The following is a 21716-nucleotide window of genomic DNA, read 5'->3' as shown; positions in this document are numbered from 1 at the left end:
AGGATGCCCTTTAGGTTACCAGGAGCACCTACCACTTTTCAGAGAGCGATGGACAGGGTCTTGGACCCCCATAAAAGGTACACAGCAGCATACTTAGACAATATTGTCGTCTTTAGCACGGACTAGGAAACCCATCTAGGTAAGGTACAGGCAGTACTTGATTCCCTCAGGAAAGCTGGCTTTACTGCTAACCCAGAGAAGTGTGCTATTGGGTTGGAGCAGGCTCGCTATCTGGGGTATATAGTAGGTAAGGGCACAATAGACCACAGGTAAACAAAGTGGAGGCCATTCAGAAGTGGCCACAGCATCTGACAAAATAACAAGTGAAGGTATTCTTGGGGATTGTTGGCTATTACCGCAGATTTGTCCCAAACTTTGCCTTTATTACAGCACCATTAACAGACCTTACTAAAGGGAGAAAGTCAGTAATGGTCCCGTGGTCTCAGGAGGCACAAAAGGCATTTCAGGACCAGATCGCACCAGACTTCTCAAAAGAGTTTATTGTCCAGACTGATGCCTCAGAGGTTGGTTTAGGGCTCTTTCACATCTGCGTTCTTTTCTTCCGGCATAGAGTTCCGTCGTCGGGGCTCTATGCCGGAAGAATCCTGATCAGTTTTATCCTAATGCATTCTGAATGGAGAGAAATCCGTTCAGGATGCATCAGGATGTCTTCAGTTCCGGACCGGAACGTTTTTTGGCCGGAGAAAATACCGCAGCATGCTGCGCTTTTTGCTCCGACCAAAAATCCTGAAGACTTGCCGCAAGGCCGGATCCGGAATGAATGCCCATTGAAAGGCATTGATCCGGATCCGGCCTTAAGCTAAGCGTCGTTTCGGCGCATTGCCGGATCTGACGTTTAGCTTTTTCTGAATGGTTACCATGGCTGCCGGGACGCTAAAGTCCTGGCAGCCATGGTAAAGTGTAGTGGGGAGCGGGGGAGCAGCATACTTACAGTCCGTGCGGCTCCCGGGGCGCTCCAGAGTGACGTCAGGGCGCCCCAAGCGCATGGATCACGTGATCGCATGGCACGTCATCCATGCGCATGGGGCGCTCTGACTTCATTCTGGAGCGCCCCGGGAGCCGCACGGACTGTAAGTATACTGCTCCCCGCTCCTACTATGGCAACCAGGACTTTAATAGCGTCCTGGCTGCCATAGTAACACTGAAAGCATTTTGAAGACGGATCCGTCTTCAAATGCTTTCAGTTCACTTGCGTTTTTCCGGATCCGGCGTGTAATTCCAGCAAGTGGAGTACACGACGGATCCGGACAACGCAAGTGTGAAAGAGGCCTAAGGGGCAGTAATGTCACAAGAGGTAAATGGGGAAGAACACTCCGTCATATATTTGAGCAGAAAACTCACCTCCTGTGAGAGAAACTACTCAATCGTGGAGAGAGAGTGTCTGGCTATAAAGTGGGCCCTCGAGGCTCTACGGTACTATTTGGCAGGTAGGAAGTTCCGGTTGATATCGGACCATGCCCATTTAAAGTGGATATGCCAAAATAAAGGGAACGATGCAAGGGTAACAAGGTGGTTCCTGGCGTTACAGGACTTTAATTGTGTGGTAGAGCACAGGGCAGGGGAGCATCATATCAATGCTGATGCCTTATCAAGGGTTCACTGTCTGTCAGGGTCAAGTGCCCAGTACCCTGGCCTTGGGCAGAGGGGGGGGGGGGATTGTAGGCAACCAGCAGGAAAGGTACTAGAGAGCAGATATGTGCCATGCAGGTTGCGGATCTCAGTTATCTAGTACATATCTATAGGAGTACATGTCTATGGCAGTACATGTGGATAAAAGTACATGTCTATGGCAGTACATGTCTATGGCAGTACATGTGGATAGAAGTACATGTCTACGGTAGTACATGTCTATGGCAGTACATGTCTATGGCAGTACATGTCTATGGCAGTACATGTGGATAGAAGTACATGTCTACGGCAGTACATGTCTACGGCAGTACATGTCTACGGTAGTACATGTCTATGGCAGTACATGTGGATAGAAGTACATGTTTACGGCAGTACATATCTATGGCAATACATTTCTATGGCAGTACATGTGGATAGAAGTACATGTTTACGGCAGTACATATCTATGGCAATACATGTCTATGGCAGTACATGTGGATAGAAGTACATGTCTACGGTAGTACATGTCTATGGCAGTACATGTCTATGGCAGTACATGTGGATAGAAGTACATGTCTACGGCAGTACATATCTATGGCAATATATGTCTATGGCAGTACATGTGGATAGAAGTACATGTCTACGGTAGTACATGTCTATGGCAGTACATGTCTATGGCAGTACATGTGGATAGAAGTACATGTCTACGGCAGTACATGTCTACGGTAGTACATGTCTATGGCAGTACATGTCTATGGCAGTACATGTGGATAGAAGTACATGTCTACGGTAGTACATGTCTATGGCAGTACATGTCTATGGCAGTACATGTCTATGGCAGTACATGTGGATAGAAGTACATGTCTACGGCAGTACATGTCTACGGCAGTACATGTCTACGGCAGTACATGTCTACGGTAGTACATGTCTATGGCAGTACATGTGGATAGAAGTACATGTTTACGGCAGTACATATCTATGGCAATACATTTCTATGGCAGTACATGTGGATAGAAGTACATGTTTACGGCAGTACATATCTATGGCAATACATGTCTATGGCAGTACATGTGGATAGAAGTACATGTCTACGGTAGTACATGTCTATGGCAGTACATGTCTATGGCAGTACATGTGGATAGAAGTACATGTCTACGGCAGTACATATCTATGGCAATATATGTCTATGGCAGTACATGTGGATAGAAGTACATGTCTACGGTAGTACATGTCTATGGCAGTACATGTCTATGGCAGTACATGTGGATAGAAGTACATGTCTACGGCAGTACATGTCTACGGTAGTACATGTCTATGGCAGTACATGTCTATGGCAGTACATGTGGATAGAAGTACGTGTCTACGGCAGTACATGTCTACGGTAGTACATGTCTATGGCAGTACATGTCTATGGCAGTACATGTGGATAGAAGTACATGTCTACGGCAGTACATGTCTACGGTAGTACATGTCTATGGCAGTACATGTGGATAGAAGTACATGTCTACAGCAGTACATGTCTACGGTAGTACATGTCTATGGCAGTACATGTCTATGGCAGTACATGTGGATAGAAGCACATGTCTACGGCAGTACATGTCTACAGCAGTACATGTGGATAGAAGTACATGTCTACGGCAGTACAGGTCTATGGCAGTACATGTCTATGGCAGTACATGTCTATGGCAGTACATGTCTATGGCAGTACATGTCTATAGAAGTACATATCTATGGCAGTACATGTGGATAGAAGTACATGTCTATGGCAGTACAGGTCTATGGCAGTACATGTCTATGGCAGTACATGTTTATGGCAGTACATGTCTATGGAAGTACATGTGGATAGAAGTACATGTCTACGGCAGTACAGGTCTATGGCAGTACATGTCTATGGCAGTACATGTTTATGGCAGTACATGTCTATGGAAGTACATGTGGATAGAAGTACATGTCTATGGCAGTACAGGTCTATGGCAGTACATATCTACTGTAGTAAATGTCTTTGGCAGCATATGCCTTATACATGATAAAGTAGAAGATTTAGAGAAGCATTACACCAGTTGGACTGATGGGGGTAGTAGGCCGCATACGCTCCAGATAAAACTCAATATTTGTTTATTTTTGTGTTAATTTCCTTTATATTTCATTCATTTATAAGAAGTGCAGTGTAGCGGTAATTAAATGGAAGGAGATGAAAATGTGACTTAATTTCTGCAGAATGGACCATTAAGGGGACACGAAGCTGAGCTTACACTGAGAGCGATGTCAATATTAGAACTGATTACTTTACTATGAATAGCTGCCCACAGCGAGTTATTATCGCACACTGCCAGCGAGTCATTATTAGACAAAACCGCCTGAAATGATGATGGAGGAACAGAATATCTTCTGAGAGGCACAACTTAGAAGTGTCTCAGTAAATGCCGCGAAGGTCATTTTCAGAAACTTCCAAAAGACTATTTTCCATCACGTATACATGGCTGGTATGTTCTTCCAGAGTCCTTCTCCTCACTAGATCTGTAATTATCATTTTAGTTCTGTATTTTAAATCAAGGATAATTTACCCTCAGGGTGGCAGAAATACAAAACGTGGAAATTCTGCATTTCAAAAGCAGTTCTAGCATGTTTCGGACTTGAACATCTAATTATACTATGTATCCAGTAATGAAGAGTAAGTCTTTTGAAACAAGCTACAGTTGTGTGCAATCAATGACAGAGACTCGGTTCGGGTCCTTGGCCACAGATTCCAGCATAAGGGCCTGCATTCAGGACCCTCAATGGGGATCTGATCAGCACCATTCGATTCCGTTATGTGCTAAATCGGGTACTTCGTTAGAGGAGTAGAACAACCACCTGCTCACTAGCAGCTCCACCGCAGATTTCTCATCCTGCAAGACTCCAAATCCTCTGTCGACGGGGAACCAGCGGACGGGGTGAGAAGAGGGTGGTTTAACATCCGGATCACATTCATTTCCCGCTGAGTCTTCTCATCCAGGATCTTCTAAAAAATAAGCTTTCAACCATACAGCAAGCACTCTGCCTCGGCCTGCTGGAGGTGGGACGACCTCCTGAATCTTCTCCGGTTTTAAGGCTTCAGCAGAAGCCGTGGCCTAACTCGCTGTACTGATGGAAACAGGCCAGGATGTTGATATACTGTTCTAAAGCTACTGGAAGCTCTGCCATTTCTATTAATAGTTCTGGCTCATTGACCCTACATCAGGCCCATCCAGTTAGGTTGTCATCTTCCCGCCATCTTGTCTTTTATGCAGGATGTCTCCAGCCACTCTCCACACAGGTCGTGTGGGGGGCTGACTTCTAGTGGCAGGCCGTTTGAACCTGCCCTAAGGAAATGCTTCTCCAAGTTGGAGTAGAAACGGGGTTCCGTTGATGGAACGGAACCCCAAACAGCTAAGCACACAGGAGGCACCTCGACTCCTTCTCCTTGCAGGACGTATCCTCCCCGTAGTCCAGGCAGCACTTTTTTGGGGTTCGCTTCCCATAGGGTATGGCTGATTGTTGAGGTTCTCCTGGGAGAGACATGCAGACACATCTTGTCTGCTCTGTGAAGGGTGTTCTCTCTAATCTTCCTGCGCATAATGGGGCAGAGCGAGAGCAATGATGGCAGAGCTCCAATTCAGAGATTTAACTCCTTGTGGGCTGTTGTGCGGTCTATAATGCAGTTCAACTCAATAACAGCAAGTGGGGTGGTTGTCAACACCTGCAACAGTTCTCCGCAATACAGTGTGGTTGTTAGATCCACAAGACAATCTCTGGTAGCACAATAAAGACTTTTTAGGGTTTTCAACACAGCAATATGGCCACTTTTTCAGTAGGACACAGAGGATTTGATCCTGTTCGTGGCGCTAGATTGTCACAGACAGCCCAAGAGCCCGGGAGTGGTAGTTGTGGCCTAGAGAGTGGTTGTTAGTCTCACTAATCACAGTGGCACTCTCCACTCTGGCTCTCCCTGGGGTCGTGCAGTGACTGGAGGGTTCATCCTATCTTCCCTGTAGGGGCACACCGTGGTTTTTGGTCTTCCTGCCTGGTGGTAGATGGGGTGCCCTTGCTCTCAAGTGTTGTTCTGGGTGCAAGGCATGAGGAAAGATGCAATGGCCGAGAATTGTTAAGTCAGTAACCAGGCCAGTCAGTGTGAACAATCTGTTTCTCTTTATTAAAGTGTAAAATATATGAGTAGTAGTACATCCAACAATGCCTAGACACAGTTCAAGGGTAGATTATGCAAATCCTTCCCCAGTAGCAACGTATGGACAACAGAAATTATGGGGATTATAGTACTCCTCTCTGACTTTATAAAGTCTCTCTGTAGAACCTTAGGCTAGCAGGGAGGTTCTTGGTAAGTGTTTCTGTAATTCCCAGCTGAGGGGTGGAGATTTAAGATACAGCAAAGAGCAGCAAAGTCTCTCTGCCATAAACATGCACAATACCTTGCTGACTGACTCCAGTGCACGGCCCTGTAGATTTTGTACCACCTGATTTCTCTTTCTCTGAAGCACTTTTATGTAGGAGATGCTTCCGTGGCTGTAGACTGTCTCAGAGACAAAGGTTCTCTAAACTCGGGCCACCTCTGAGGAGCCTACACATGCAGGCCCTCTCTCTTCCTCCGCTCAGCACAGAACTGACTAACCAGTGGAAGGGCTTAGAGCCATCTTCTGGCATCCTAAGGGAATGAGCCAAGGACTTAACCCTTATCTGGCCATACAAAACTATTAGGTATACTAATACAGTAAATCAGAACATTTTTCTTGACAATACAACATTACAATGATTACCCTATTGCAGTAACCCTGTTCTGGGGTGCTGCATAAACAAAGTGTGTGTATAGTGTTACTGTCCTGCCTTATATAGTCCTTAAGCAGGACCGAGCTGTCAACTTTCTGTCGTAAATTCTTCTAGGCAACACTGTGTTAAGTTGCTCTCTGCATCTTATAAACATATTATGTTTTATGAGCCGGTGTTCTGGGTGTGGCTTATTCAGTGTGTTATCATACTTTCTGGATAATAAATCAGAAGCAGTCTGGGGCCTGTAACCTATGGCCATATCCTACACTTGGCTACCTTCTAACCATAATGAGATGGCACTGTTCATCTGTCCCAGTCTACATAGTGAAGCTGACAAGGACGCAACAGAAAATAGGAAGCGTCAGGTGTGTGCTCTTCTAGTGGCCAGTGTTAAATCACCAGAAAATACACACAACTGATATAGAGCTTAAAGGGGTTATCCCATGACTAACGTAAAAAATGAAAATCCGACATCATACAGTACATGACAATCTCTCTCTAACAAAGCTAGAACCAGCCCTGTACCTCACATGGATCCAGAGATCTCTCCATTCATGGCTCTGCTAGATTTATATGAAGCTGAGAGCTCAGGGGGAGTGTCTTTTCTGCTGCAGCTCAGGGGGGCGTGTCTCAGCTCTCCCTATCACAGCTCAGGGGGCGTGTCTCAGCTCTCCCTATCACAGCTCAGGGGGCGTGTCTCAGCTCTCCCTATCACAGCTCAGGAGGCAGTTAAATGATGAAACTGAGCATGTGCGGCCTTCTCAGTGAGCAGGACAGAGAAATAAGAAAAAGAACAGACACCAGGTGACGCTATACAGATACATTTTATTTAATAACTCTGTGACTATGCTAAATGTTTAATTACATACAATTACAAAAGTATTCAGATCCAGATGTTGGTTTGAAACCTGTGGAATATTTTTCGTGGGACAACCCCTTTAAAGAAAAAGTACAACTAAAATATATTTCTTTGAACTACAATGTAAATGTTTGGGCAAATCAGCCAGTACATACTTTCTTTATTGTCCTTTTGGGCCAAGTTGCATTGCAGTGGGTGAAAATGAATTACATTTTTTACTGTATCCTTAGACTGACTTTTTCCTAATCTAATAAACATTTTAATTCTTTCCAGTCAAAGGTGGAGCCTGCTGGATCGAGTACGGTTGTCCAACCCACGCGGAAACAGCCCAAAAGCAAAAACATTTTCCCCATTGAACCTCGATGGTGTAGAAGAGAGTCCCTCAAAAGAGCCAAAAAACATTGCCCTGAGTAATAAGGAGCGATTCCGCACCGCATTGAGGATGAAAGCTTACGCATTTTGGCAAAGCTCAGAAGGTAAAAATGCTATTTTGTTTCCTAAATGGTTAACCCATAAATTAAAACAAAAGCTCCCAAGTAAAGTGCAACATTATTTTAACTATATCAATGGAAAATGCTGCTCTTCAGCGTGACCTTCAGCTTGTTTCAAATTCCATATAAAAAAATTCAGTATTGGAAGACAATGGTTCTCCATTTCCACCCCTATCTATTAGCCAGAGAGGAGAGTTTGTGACTTTTTAAATACCATTACACCTAAATTTAGGCGCAAGTGCCAATTCTACGCTGCCTTTGCGGCTTTCCCGAGAAGGGGCCAAGGTGGGGGTAGGGCCAGCTCGTCTGGCAAATTTCTCCCTTCAGTCAGTAACTAAGAATTGTCCAAAGCAAGAAGCCTTTTAAAGTGGCTTTAATAAAATTTAATTATTACCAGAAAACACCAGGAAGGAGCTGAATTTAACAAGTGTCAAACGTGTAATACATTTTTTGTCCTGTGGCGCTGCAGAGAAACGTAACACCTACTGCCAGGTTTCCCTGCAGATTACAGCTGATCGCTGGGAAGCCAAGCAGGAGGACACTTGGTCTTCAGGTGACTGACAAGAGACCCCTCTAACAAGTAGAGATTGTCCAAAGTGGTGAAGAACCTCTTTAAGGTCTCCTGCACACGACCGTTTTTTTTCCCTGTTTACGGGACGTTTTTTGCGTTCCGTATACGGTCCGTATACGGAACCATTCATTTCAATGGTTCCGCAAAAAATACGGAATGTACTCCGTATGCATTCCGTTTTCGTATTTCAGTTTTTCCGTTCTGTTGAAAGATAGAACATGTCCTATTATTGCCCGCAAATCACGTTCCGTGGCTCCATTCAAGTCAATGGGTCCGCAAAAAAAACGGAACACATACGGAAATGCATCCGTATGTCTTCCGTTTCCGTTCCGGTTTTTGCAGAACCATTTATTGAAAATGTTATGCCCAGCCCAATTTTTTCTATGTAATTACTGTATATGCCATACGGAAAAACTGAACAGAAACGGAAACACAACGGAAACAAGCAACGGATCCGCGAAAAACGAACCGCAAAACACTGAAAAAGCCATACGGTCGTGTGCAGGAGGTCTAAAGAGGACGTTTCATGGGTCCAGACATTATCAAATAAGTAGGGGGTTGTGTAGGGCATAGTGCAGGGATGTAACGGTATGTACACAAACGTATTTTCTTTCCGTGTCTGTTCTTTTTTTTTTGCAGACCGTATGCTGAACCATTCATTTCAATGGGTCCGCAAAAAAATGGAAGGTACTCCGTGTGCATTCCGTTTCCGTATGTCCGTATTTCCGTTCCGCAAAAAATAGAACATGTACTATTATTGTCCGCATTATGGACAAGTATAGGACTGTTCTATTAGGGGCCAACTGTTCCGTTCCGCAAAATACGGAATGCACACGGACGTCATCCGTATTTTTTGCATATCCTTATTTTTGCGGACTACAAAATGCATACGGTCGTGTAAATGAGCCCTTACTAGTTTATGTGTGCGGCGCTCCGTTCCCCCGCTGTGCCCCCCTTTTACTTTTCCTGCCTGGTTTGTAAGAGGAGACTGCCCTGTTTATCTAACATAACAGATCTCAGATGGAAATGGCTAAAACGGATGCAAAATGTGCAGTAACTGAGCGTAATGGATGCTTAAAATACAAGAACCATTTTTTGTTTATTTTTCTGTTCTTCTGACGGATCATCTCTGTCCACCACTCTGCCCGTGCTCTACACTCTGCAAACGATTTACGACTGACTTCCACCATAATCCGAACCTCTCACTCCCGGCTCCAAGACTTCTCCCGAGCTGGACCACTTCTCTGGAACGGCCGACCCCAAGAAATTAGGTTAAATCACAATATACACAGTTTTAAGCGCTCCTTAAAAACACATATTTTTAGAGTGGTCTATCACATCCCCTGATCTAAGGCCTCGTCCACATTTCCATGTCAGTGACACGTCCATGAAAAAAAGCGTACGTGTTTCATCCGTGGTTGGTTCGTGTGTCTGTTTTTACCATCCGTGTTTCATCCGTAATGCGCTGACGTTGCTCAGCTGAAAATTCATTTCCATAGAATTTCCTATCAGTCTTCAGTGAAAAACGGACGCACCACGGATGCCATCCGTGTTGTGTCAGTAATTTTCTTGAATCCATAAACTTCAATGGGCGTGCTTGGTCTGCATCACGGATCAAAGTAGTGCATGTCCCCGAGATTTTTTAACTGACTCACAGTCAGTAAAAAAATACTGAAATGTGAACAGACACAATTAAATCAATGGGTACGTGTGCTGTCAGTGGAAAATGCGGACAGCACGCGTCAGTAAAAAATGGAAATGTGGACGAGGCCTAACTCCTCTCCATATATAGCCCATTTATCATAATTTCCTGAACCTGATCCTAAACCAAACCCTCCACCGCACCCAGAAGCACTACATATATTGGCTGGTGACGGCTCATCCAGCTTTATATCTGCTTCCCTATTTTCACAAGATGGCCGGACCATCGTAGAAAACAAGCACTTCTACCTTTTGTGTCACTCCTATCTCCTCATAGATTGTAAGCTGGGCAGGGCCCTCATTGACTTGTCTGCTGCTGTTATTTATGACTGTTTATACATGAACCCCTGAACTGTAATGCGCTGCGGAATATGTTGGCGCTATATAAAAAAAGATTATTATTAATACCAAACGGTGATGTGAACCACGGCCTAACTGAAAAATTCACAGCCACATTTTTATATACAGGTTTTCCATACATATGTGATAGTAATACATTGTGAAGTACCGCAAGGAATTGAAAGTGAATACATGATAAAATGTAAAAACATTTTCAGTCTCTAAAACACGAATCCCCATGGTAAGTGAGGTTCGACTTTTTATTCCATATATTTGACTTGATAATTCTCTTATCTGCTCTGTAGATGCTGGAACAGCTGGAGATCCAATGGCTGAAGCTGGTTACAGTAATGAGTTCCTGGTAGAAGATTTAATCCCTACGATAAAAGTGGCTATCCATGCTTCTAGGTATGCTGGAGTAATCCATCCTATTATCTTGTATGAATATGAGGTTTGTAGAGCAGCATTATGTCCGTCCCTCCTAAATTTTAAGGATGACACAGTATATCTGTGATCGAGAAACACTATAAATCTGCTTCATGGAAACTGCTGACACAATATCACTACTATAATATTGCTCCTATGTACAAGAATATAACTACTATAATACTACTCCTATGTACTAGAATATAACTACTATAATACTGCTCCTATGTACAAGAATATAACTACTATAATACTGCTCCTATGTACAAGAATATAACTACTATAATACTGCTCCTATGTACAAGAATATAACTACTATAATACTGCTCCTATGTACAAGAATATAACTACTATAATACTGCCTCCTATGTACAAGAATATAACTACTATAATACTGCCTCCTATGTACAAGAGTATAACTACTATAATACTGCTCCTATGTACAAGACTATAACTACTATAATACTGCCCCTATGTACAAGAATATAACTACTATAATACTGCCTCCTATGTACAAGAATATATCTACTATAATACTGTCTCCTATGTATAAGAATATAACTACTATAATACTGCCTCCTATATACAATAATATAACTACTATAATACTGCCTCCTATGTACAAGAATATAACTACTATAATACTGCCTCCTATATACAATAATATAACTACTATAATACTGTCTCCTATGTATAAGAATATAACTACTATAATACTGCCTCCTATGTACAAGAATATAACTACTATAATACTGCTCCTATGTACAAGAATATAACTACTATAATACTGCTCCTATGTACAGGAATATAACTACTATAATACTGCTCCTATGTATAAGAATATAACTACTATAATACTGCCTCCTATGTACAAGAATATAACTACTATAATACTGCTCCTATGTATAAGAATATAACTACTATAATACTGCCTCCTATGTACAATAATATAACTACTATAATACTGCCTCCTATGTACAAGAATATAACTACTATAATACTGCCTCCTATGTACAAGAATATAACTACTATAATACTGCCTCCTATGTACAAGAATATAACTACTATAATACTGCCTCCTAGCTGTGAGGACGTGTGTCAGTAGCTCTCCTGAGGCTTTGGATGTCTGGAGAAAGCCCAGGGCGGGGCCACTCTGGGTGGGGATGCTCCCCAAGCAAGGCCCAGGCTTCAAGGCCTATTCTGGGAAACAATTCCCAGACCTCTCACTCCATGGATAATTATCCAAAAGTTTCTTTGGAAGGAAGGAATGTTCCGAGTGTTGCCAGTCCCAGTGCAGCAGGAAGAAGCAAAGAAGAAAAGAAAGTGTTTGAAGTAAAGAAGGAAACATCGCTGAGTAAGAGCATGGCGGCAGGTGTGCAATCCACCCCACCCGCAGGCAGACAGAGGAGAACATCCCTGGAGAAGCAGACCATGCAGGAGAATCTGCAACAGTCTGTCCTGATGCGGTCTGACCGCACACGCTATGGAAGTGGAAACAGCGCAAAAGTCGCCAACACAACAGATGAGACCAGAGGGAGTACTGCAGGAAGGCTTCATGGGGCCACAAGTGCGGTCACTGGGAAGAACCAGGGGCCCAGTCACCAATCTGGAGATAGTGACCTTGCAGCAGTGACCACGGCTGCACCAAGTCCAGTGCAAGGACCAAGCAGAGGGACGCCTGTAAGGAGCCATTCTGTGAGTACACTGCCGACACAGCCCCCCAATACTCAGCGTGCACCAGAACTATGTCTGGCCGAGCGGATCCCAGCTCTGGTCAAGAGACTAGAGACATTAAAAAAGACTAAACTACAGCTGCAAAAACAGATAGATTGTGTCTATAAGCTAAAGGCAGCAAACCCCAACAATCAGGCTGTCCATGACAAGAAGCTGAGCTCCCTCGCTGTGCAGCTCGCTGACACTGTGCAGGACATGGAGGCTGTACTGGAGCAGATGGGACCAGTCGCTGAATCCTTCAGAAACCAGCAAAGGCTTGAGGGACATGAGGAAAAACCTGCGCCAGAACCATCTACATCTAAACCCAGGTCTCCAACCTGTCCAGATGACACCCAGCAGGCCTGTGCAAGACCAGTCCTCAGACCAGCCAGCTTCCCTTTTGAGAAAGGGAATTTGTACAGAGAAGTGGGAGAAAGTGTCCAGCAACAGCAAAGACCTGCAGAGACTCCTCAAAAGGTACCACAAGTTCCAGCAGTTTGTACTGTGAAGCAGGACTATGGACTCCAACCAGAAGGTAACTCTGCAGTAGCAGTGCAGTCACCACAAGCGCTGGGGGGCAGTAGAGAGCAGCAGGACTGTGGACTCTCGCCTGAAGGTAACTCTGCAGTAGCAGTGCAGTCACCACAAGCCCTGGGGGGCAGTAGAGAGCAGCAGGACTGTGGACTCTCGCCTGAAGGCAGCAGTGCAGCAGAGAGCTCACAGGTCATGGCCCAGCAGGACTGTCGGGGCTCTGTAGAGCAGGATCATACTGCCAGTGACTGCATTGATATGACTGCATGTGATGTTACTGATGATGTTTCTGCAGAGGGGAGCGCTTCACAGTCTGTGTGGGATTTGGGGTCATCTCTAGACTCGGGTCCACCATTAGGTCAGCCTTCAGAGGCTTGTGACCCGCAGAGTATAAAGGATGGTGGTGGGGAGGGGGCTGTACAGTCTGATGCACAGCACTTCCCCCCTTTAGTTACACCAGAAGTGTCAGACCCCCATAGTGCAGGTGGTCAGCAGCCACCACAGCGCCCCCAAGTTCAGCAGGAGGGTGGAACTGGTGGTGTCTCCTCTGGTAATGCCTGGAGTCGTGGGTCACCATCCTTCACATCTAATGTGAATTATACAGGTCAGGCTTTTAAGAGGAGGAACGTGGTCAGGTTCAGGCATAGAGGGGCCAAGGAGGAGTTGCCTGAACGAAGGTTTGTGGTCCGTGAACTTCTGTGCCACCAAATGGGTTTCCTGCCATCTAACATCTTGGCAGTGATAAACCTTCCTGACAGGCAGGGGTATGACGTTAGTTTTAAACTCATGTCTGACCTGGACCGCTTCTGGGCTCATTTCGCCCGGGTGAGAGATGCTGATGGCTGGAATAAGTTCAGCCTCATCCCCATCTCTAGACCAGACACAGCAAGCGTCACCATAATATTCTGGAACGAGTCGGTACCCTACCAGGATATTGTTGTATGGCTAAAAAGACACTGTGACCTAATGTCAGATCTCACCAAGACCAGGGACGAGGATGACATATGGACTGGGGGGTGGAAGGTCCTGGTAAAGTTACGGCAGGTTAACAACATTACCCAGCATCTGCCCAACTCATTCTTTATTGGCCGGGAGAAAGGGGTATGCTTCTATGCGGGTCAGCCTAGAAAATGTTTTAAATGCGGAAAGGCCGGTCATATTGCGAGTGTGTGCACCCTGGTAAAATGTAATTTATGCGGGGAGATCGGCCATGTCAGCGCCACCTGCCAGAACATCCGGTGCAACCTCTGTGGTAGGATCGGTCACTCCCACAGGGACTGTCCAGACGCCTGGCATAATGTTTGTAAGGACTTCCCTGATGAGGACTTGCTGGAAGGGGCAGATGACCTAGAGGAGGAGACGCTGTTGTCAGGGTCAGCAGTGACACCGCCCGAGCCTCAGCACAATATGGGTGACAATATAGGTGACATAGTGCCTGACCAGTCCCAGCCAGGAGCCACTGAGGGGAACGGGGAGGTCACTGAGCAGGTTGTGGGCATGTCGTCTTCTGCCCCAGCGTCAATAAATCCACAGAAAAGACGGAAGAAGGACAAAACCAGCCGTAAGCCTGAGGGGGAATGGACCACTGTCCAAAAACCTTCCAAAAAGAAAGTAGACCCCGGGTCAGGTGTCATGACCATAACAAATAGGTACGGTGTCCTATCAGAGTCAGACGCTGAGGAAGAGATGGAGAGAGAGTTAAAGAGAGTGATAGATGAATTTAATGAGGACCAAGAGGGCGACCCCCCCACAAAAAGGAAACCCCCGCGAGCTAAACGTCTGTCCGAATCGGACATGGAGACAGGTGGTCGGCAGGTGGACTCAGACTCAGATCTATGATGATGGGGGTAATATCTCTGCTACTTGTGCTTTGCTTTGCTTTGATGGCTGACTTCAACCTTAAAGTGTTCTCCAGTAATGTGAACAGTGTCAGAGTGAGGAGGACCAGGCATGCGGTTTATGAACATCTAAGGTCTCTTGATGCTGATATATTCTTCCTACAAGAGACACGTTTAAATACGTTAGGACTCTTACGGGAAGCCGAGCGTGAATGGCGGTCTGGTCCATCCTTTTGGTCACTGGCTGTAGAACCAAGTGCCGGAGTCTCTATCCTCTTTAACACCAATGATGTAACTATACATAGGTTGACAGAGGTATTGATGGGAAGGTGCCTAATTCTGGAAGTTACTATTCGGGGTAGGAGGCTCCGTCTCATCAATATCTATGGTTCGCAGACAGTGACTGAAAGGATTAACCTTTATAATGAAGTGAAGCCATATCTCTTCACATCTATCCCTATCATCATGGCTGGAGATTTTAATGCCGCCAGGGCATCTAGTGACAGGACCTCTAATAGGCCTCTTACCAGAGACTCCAAGGTTCTAAACAGAATCATTCAACAGGCCGGGTTGTCAGATGTGTTTGTGCAGGGTGGTCGTAAACCAAAATTTACTTATTTTTGTGGTGAAAGAAGAAGTCGGATAGATTTAGCTCTGGTGAGTCCTACAGAGACCATTGGTGAGAAAGATGAGAAGATCGTCCCTTATTCAGACCATCTGGCCTTATATTTCTGTTTGGGTGTCACAAAGTGCTCTGGGACAGGTAGAGGGTTATGGAGACTTAATTCCAGTCTATTAGAAGACCCTTCGGTTCAGAGTCATGTTCACTCTCTTATACAGAGTCAGCTAGAGAGAGTGGACTTTTATGGCAATATGGCCGACTGGTGGGAGGATGTCAAGGATGAGATCAGATCCCTCTTAAAGAGACTGTCAGTTATAAAGGGGAAGAGTAAGTATGGCCAGTATCTCAAGCTGCGGAAAGAATTGGAGTCACTCTATTCGACGGGAGGGGGTGACCAACAAAGGATTGACCGGCTGAAATCTGAGATGAGGCAGTATCAGTACAGCAGGTATACCTCCCTGGTTCTTGAACGGGATTATGGGACCTTAGGGTCTCCTGATCCCTTTGAGAATTGCCGGGAGCGAGTGGCAAATAAATCTGTCACCGGTCTCACTGACCCCCAGGGTGTTTTGCAAGAATCTCGGGAGGGTATCCTGGGGGTGGTGAGATCTTACTATGCTGACTTGTTTCAGAGGAAGGTTTTGGATAGTGACAAGATGACCCAATTCTTGGAGGCAACTCCGCTCCCTGATACTAATGATTTGGACTTTTCTCCTTTGACAGCAGATTTGACGGTGGCGGAGGTTAAAGAGGCCATTGATAAGTTACATCTGAAGAAGGCACCAGGTCCAGATGGGATAACAGCAGAATTCTATAAGACATTCAGAGACCTCTTGGCCCCAATCCTCGTGGATGTATATACAAATTGTCTAGAAAGTCACCTGATGCCTCCATCCATGAGAGTGTCCTCGCTGATTCTGCTGTCCAAAGGTAAAGAGCCGACCGACATCAAGAACTGGAGGCCGATTGCCCTCTTGAATGTCGACAGAAAGATTCTGGCAAAAATTCTGTTTTCTAGATTAGTTTGTCTGTCCTCAGCACTGTTGTCAGGCTGTCAGTTTGGCACAGTAAAAGGGCGGAACATCTCTGGAGCAGTCCTCTCGATAAGGGAGATGTTTGAGAGATGTAAAGCTCTGAGGTGTGGGAGATATGTCGTGAGTCTTGACCAGGCTAAAGCCTTTGACAGAGTAGATCATGAGTATCTATGGGCCACTTTGTCAAAGTACGGTATTCCGGGGCAATTCATCGATTGGCTGAAGACTTTGTATTGCGAGGCTGAGAGCTTTCCTCTGGTCAATGGTTGGCAGGGTGATACCTTCAGGGTTGAGGCAGGGGTGAGACAAGGTTGCCCACTGAGTCCACTGCTGTATGTATTTGCCCTAGACCCATTCCTGAGGTCACTGCAGGAGTGTGATTTTCAGGGGGTGCCGGTCCCCCATTGCCTGCCCCTGAGTGTTGTTGCCTATGCGGATGATGTGACTGTAGTGATATCTGAGCCTCGTGAGGTGGAGATGTTGTCTGCAGCCATCAGAAGTTACTCGGAGGCCTCAGGGTCTCTGGTCAACCTTGAGAAGAGTCAAGCTCTTTGGATATCAGACAGTGATCCAGATTTTGATCTGCCACAATTTGTGAGAGCCTCCACCTATATTAAAATCCTAGGGGTCAAATTTGGGAGGGATGATAACGCCAAACTAAATTGGGAAGAGAAGTTGGAAGCCGGAAATGCAAAGGTTCAGCGATGGAAGAACTGGAGGCTGACCTATAGAGAAAGGGTTAAAATGTTGAAGACTTACCTGGTCCCTGTCTTCTTGTATGTCTCTGTCGTTTTTCCTTTGCCGGAATCTTTCTCCGCTAGGCTCTTTAGCCTGTTCTTCCAATTGTTGTGGGGGAACAGGTTGAACCTGATAAAAAGAGGGATCACCTACCTACAGAGGAGAGAGGGTGGGTTGGATATGCTGAATCCAAGGGTGTTCTTTGACTCCATGTTTCTAAAAGTTAATTTTGGTTGCCTGGACTCAGAGAACAGCTCCCTGTGGGTGAACAGTGTCAGGGACTGGATATTGCCTTTTGCAGAATCTTGGGTGCGAGGCGGCAGTCTCAAGAGGGGTCGATGGACGAGTGACTACCTCCCCCAGTACCTAGACTATGGGCTGAAGTGTGTGAGAAGGTGGAAGATAGAGAAGTCCTACATTGAGGGTAAGCCAAGGAAAGATCTATATGTGAGGATCTGCAGGGCTTTCTTTTGTTCTCCACTAGTCTTGAGGGATTGTGTGACTAGCACTTTACAAGAAAGTCTGAAGCTCCTCAATGGGAAACGTCTCCCCGCCAAATTCTTTGACATATCTTGGTTGTCATTACATGGAAAGCTATTTGTTAGGGGTAACCTAAAATTTTTGAGTGTTTCAGATAGGAACTGTCCTCTCGGTTGTCAGCAGGAGGAGACGATGGAGCACTTCATATCTGACTGTAGGGGTGGGAGGAGAATATGGGAAGAGGTGTCACAAAAGCTAAACATCCCATTACTGCAGTCCCTGACTTATCCTGACATCATCTATGCTGTTCCATCCAGAAATAGGAATGTAGACAGGGGGACAATGTACCTGATCATTTCTGTCATAAAATACTACCATTGGCACATGAGAACCCGCGTGTCTATACACAATGAGCCATTCCACCAGACCACAGCCGTAAACCAAATAATGTCTGAGCTCCAGTGGGTTAAGTCATTAGAGATAAGGAGTAACCTGAATAATAGGGAATTATGGAGGAATGTGACTCTGGTTTAAAACAGAAAATATGTTATTTTGTGTTGTTTTGTTTTTTTGTTCCCCCCCCCTCTTCTTTTTCCTCCCCAGCAAATGTGGACTTTATCAGTTTAATATAATTCTATAGGCATTCTAGCCGAGTAGTCATTGTGTGTACAATGCCTGTTATTTTTTGGGTTTTGTATTGTAAGAATGTATTTTTATTGTATTTTTTGTTTGTTTGTTTTCACAATAAAAATTGCCTCCTATGTACAAGAGTATAACTACTATAATACTGCTCCTATGTACAAGACTATAACTACTATAATACTGCCCCTATGTACAAGAATATAACTACTATAATACTGCCTCCTATGTACAAGAATATATCTACTATAATACTGTCTCCTATGTATAAGAATATAACTACTATAATACTGCCTCCTATATACAATAATATAACTACTATAATACTGCCTCCTATGTACAAGAATATAACTACTATAATACTGCCTCCTATATACAATAATATAACTACTATAATACTGTCTCCTATGTATAAGAATATAACTACTATAATACTGCCTCCTATGTACAAGAATATAACTACTATAATACTGCTCCTATGTACAAGAATATAACTACTATAATACTGCTCCTATGTACAGGAATATAACTACTATAATACTGCTCCTATGTATAAGAATATAACTACTATAATACTGCCTCCTATGTACAAGAATATAACTACTATAATACTGCTCCTATGTATAAGAATATAACTACTATAATACTGCCTCCTATGTACAATAATATAACTACTATAATACTGCCTCCTATGTACAAGAATATAACTACTATAATACTGCCTCCTATGTACAAGAATATAACTACTATAATACTGCTCCTATGTACAAGAATATAACTACTATAATACTGCCTCCTATGTACAAGAATATAACTACTATAATACTGCCTCCTATCTACAAGAATATAACTACTATAATACTGTTCCTATGTTCAAGAATATATCTACTATAATACTGCTGTTATGTACAAGAATATAACTACTATAATACTGCTCCTATGTATAAGAATATAACTACTATAATACTGCCTCCTATGTACAATAATATAACTACTATAATACTGCCTCCTATGTACAAGAATATAACTACTATAATACTGCCTCCTATGTACAAGAATATAACTACTATAATACTGCCTCCTATGTACAAGAATATAACTACTATAATACTGCTCCTATGTACAAGAATATAACTACTATAATACTGCTCCTATGTACAGGAATATAACTACTATAATACTGCTCCTATGTATAAGAATATAACTACTATAATACTGCCTCCTATGTACAAGAATATAACTACTATAATACTGCTCCTATGTATAAGAATATAACTACTATAATACTGCCTCCTATGTACAATAATATAACTACTATAATACTGCCTCCTATGTACAATAATATAACTACTATAATACTGCCTCCTATGTACAAGAATATAACTACTATAATACTGCCTCCTATGTACAAGAATATAACTACTATAATACTGCCTCCTATGTACAAGAATATATCTACTATAATACTGCTCCTATGTACAAGAATATAACTACTATAATACTGCCTCCTATGTACAAGAATATAACTACTATAATACTGCCTCCTATCTACAAGAATATAACTACTATAATACTGTTCCTATGTTCAAGAATATATCTACTATAGGGGGCGGAGCCGAGCCACGCTGCTGAATGGCCGCACGAGCTTGAGCTCCTCCAGCATTCCGGCTCATTTACCCTATAAAAGCTTAGATTTTACCTGATTATGGGGAAACCTGGCAAAGAAAAGACGAGGAAGCTCAGAGTCTACCCCACAGCGCTCCAGACAGCCTGAGATGGAGAAATTTCTCCGGAAAACGCCGAGAGCTGCCGCACAGAAAGGCGCCAATATGGCGGCGTCTATTGCACAGGACTCTGACGCAGGAGAGCTGTCCGATGCGGGCAGCGGCTCTGATGCCTCAGACAGGGATCCGCGTCTATCAGAGCGGACCCTTCGCCGGGTCCTTGAATCGGCCCTTACACCTCTCAAGCAGGATTTGGCGGACATCAAAGATGACATGAAGCATTTAGGCCAGAGAGTGGTCACGCTGGAGGGTACGCAGGACGCCATCTTAACCTATGAAGGTAAAGCGTCAGAAGTGCTAGCATCCCATAAGGCTCTACTGAATGAGGCCTTCCTGAAACTGGAGGACCAGGAGAACCGGAGCCGCCGGCGCAATATACGCATACGCGGCCTTCCTCAGTAGATAGCAGCAGAGGCCCTACCGACTGTGGCGCGTGAGCTGTTCTCCACTATGCTGGGGCCAGACAGAGCGGAGGGGATCGTGGTGGAGCGCATACACAGGGCGCTGCGCCCTAGGCCTAAACCACAAGAGCCACCACGTGACGTAATTTGCGGCCTACTGAGCTATGTAGACACCGCAGCCCTCTTAAAAAGGCAACGAGAGATGGAGGTGCTAGAATACGAAAACGCGCAGATACAGATGTTCCAGGACCTGGCGCCATCCACCCTAGCTAAGCGGCGCCTATTCAAGCCTCTCCTCGAAGTCCTCAGGAAGACGTCGACTCCGTTCCGGTGGCTTTACCCTTTTGGGCTGGCGGTCTCTAGGAATGGAAAGCTGCTCACAGTGCGATCACCTGCAGACCTGGAGTCAGTTTGGAGGTCCCTAGATGTCCCTCCGGTGGAGATTCCCTCGTGGCTACCAGCCGACCAAGATGGCCCCTAGCCTATCCCGCCGCGGGTGTCTCCTTGGCAGACGGCATCCGCAAGTAAGCCAGACCGCGTGGTTCGCAGCAAGATGGACAGGGCCCTCACATGAGCCCAGACCAAGGTGACGTTGGTTGTTTTTGCCTGCTAGCAGGGGCTGCTAATAATGTACCTTGCCTTCCTTTTCTACATTGGAGATGACTGTCTCTCAGCTACATAGCTTATTGTTTGCATAGACGGTTAAGGCCTTTTTCTGATCATCTTGCTTTTTGCAATGTTCTACGTTTTTGGCCTAGTGTTTTTATAAGAAGTCACGCTTTAACCGGGACACTTTTCTGATGTTTTGGAACTCTGCCTCCCAGTAGGCAATCTTTTCTCCCCAAATGCAGGGGAATGTCCGGATAGTTTCCGGTGCTGGAAGCATTTTATGTTTTTGGTCTCCGTTTTTGTAGTAGACCTAGAGGTGCTTCGCTTGCCCCCTCACCAATCCAACCCTGTCTTGGATGGTGATAGGTGAAGCACTCACTCTTTTTGTGCTGGTTTTCTACCAGCTTCACGTGTTGGTTGTTATATCTCTTATTTTCTGTTTATTTTTACCTTTCCCCCTTTTTCCCCATATTCCTCACTCTGCTCATATATACTATGTGCTCTTTACTGC

General features: G+C 44.7%; 1 protein-coding gene across 1 annotated transcript in view; it reads left to right on the top strand.

Moving 5' to 3' along the window:
* KCNQ3 (potassium voltage-gated channel subfamily Q member 3) overlaps window positions 1–21716 on the top strand; it is a 140210-nt gene that overhangs the window by 105499 nt on the left and 12995 nt on the right. The window contains exons 10-11 of the mRNA XM_044293690.1: window positions 7562–7764; window positions 10696–10798. Of these exons, the coding sequence (XP_044149625.1) occupies window positions 7562–7764; window positions 10696–10798 (306 nt within the window). The remainder of the gene's footprint in view (window positions 1–7561; window positions 7765–10695; window positions 10799–21716) is intronic.

This window comes from Bufo gargarizans, chromosome 5, assembly GCF_014858855.1.
Source record: "Bufo gargarizans isolate SCDJY-AF-19 chromosome 5, ASM1485885v1, whole genome shotgun sequence".
In the NCBI taxonomy this organism is placed as follows: Eukaryota; Metazoa; Chordata; class Amphibia; order Anura; family Bufonidae; genus Bufo; species Bufo gargarizans.
Note: the sequence above shows the minus strand (reverse complement) of the source record. Positions and strands in the feature narration are given on the sequence as shown.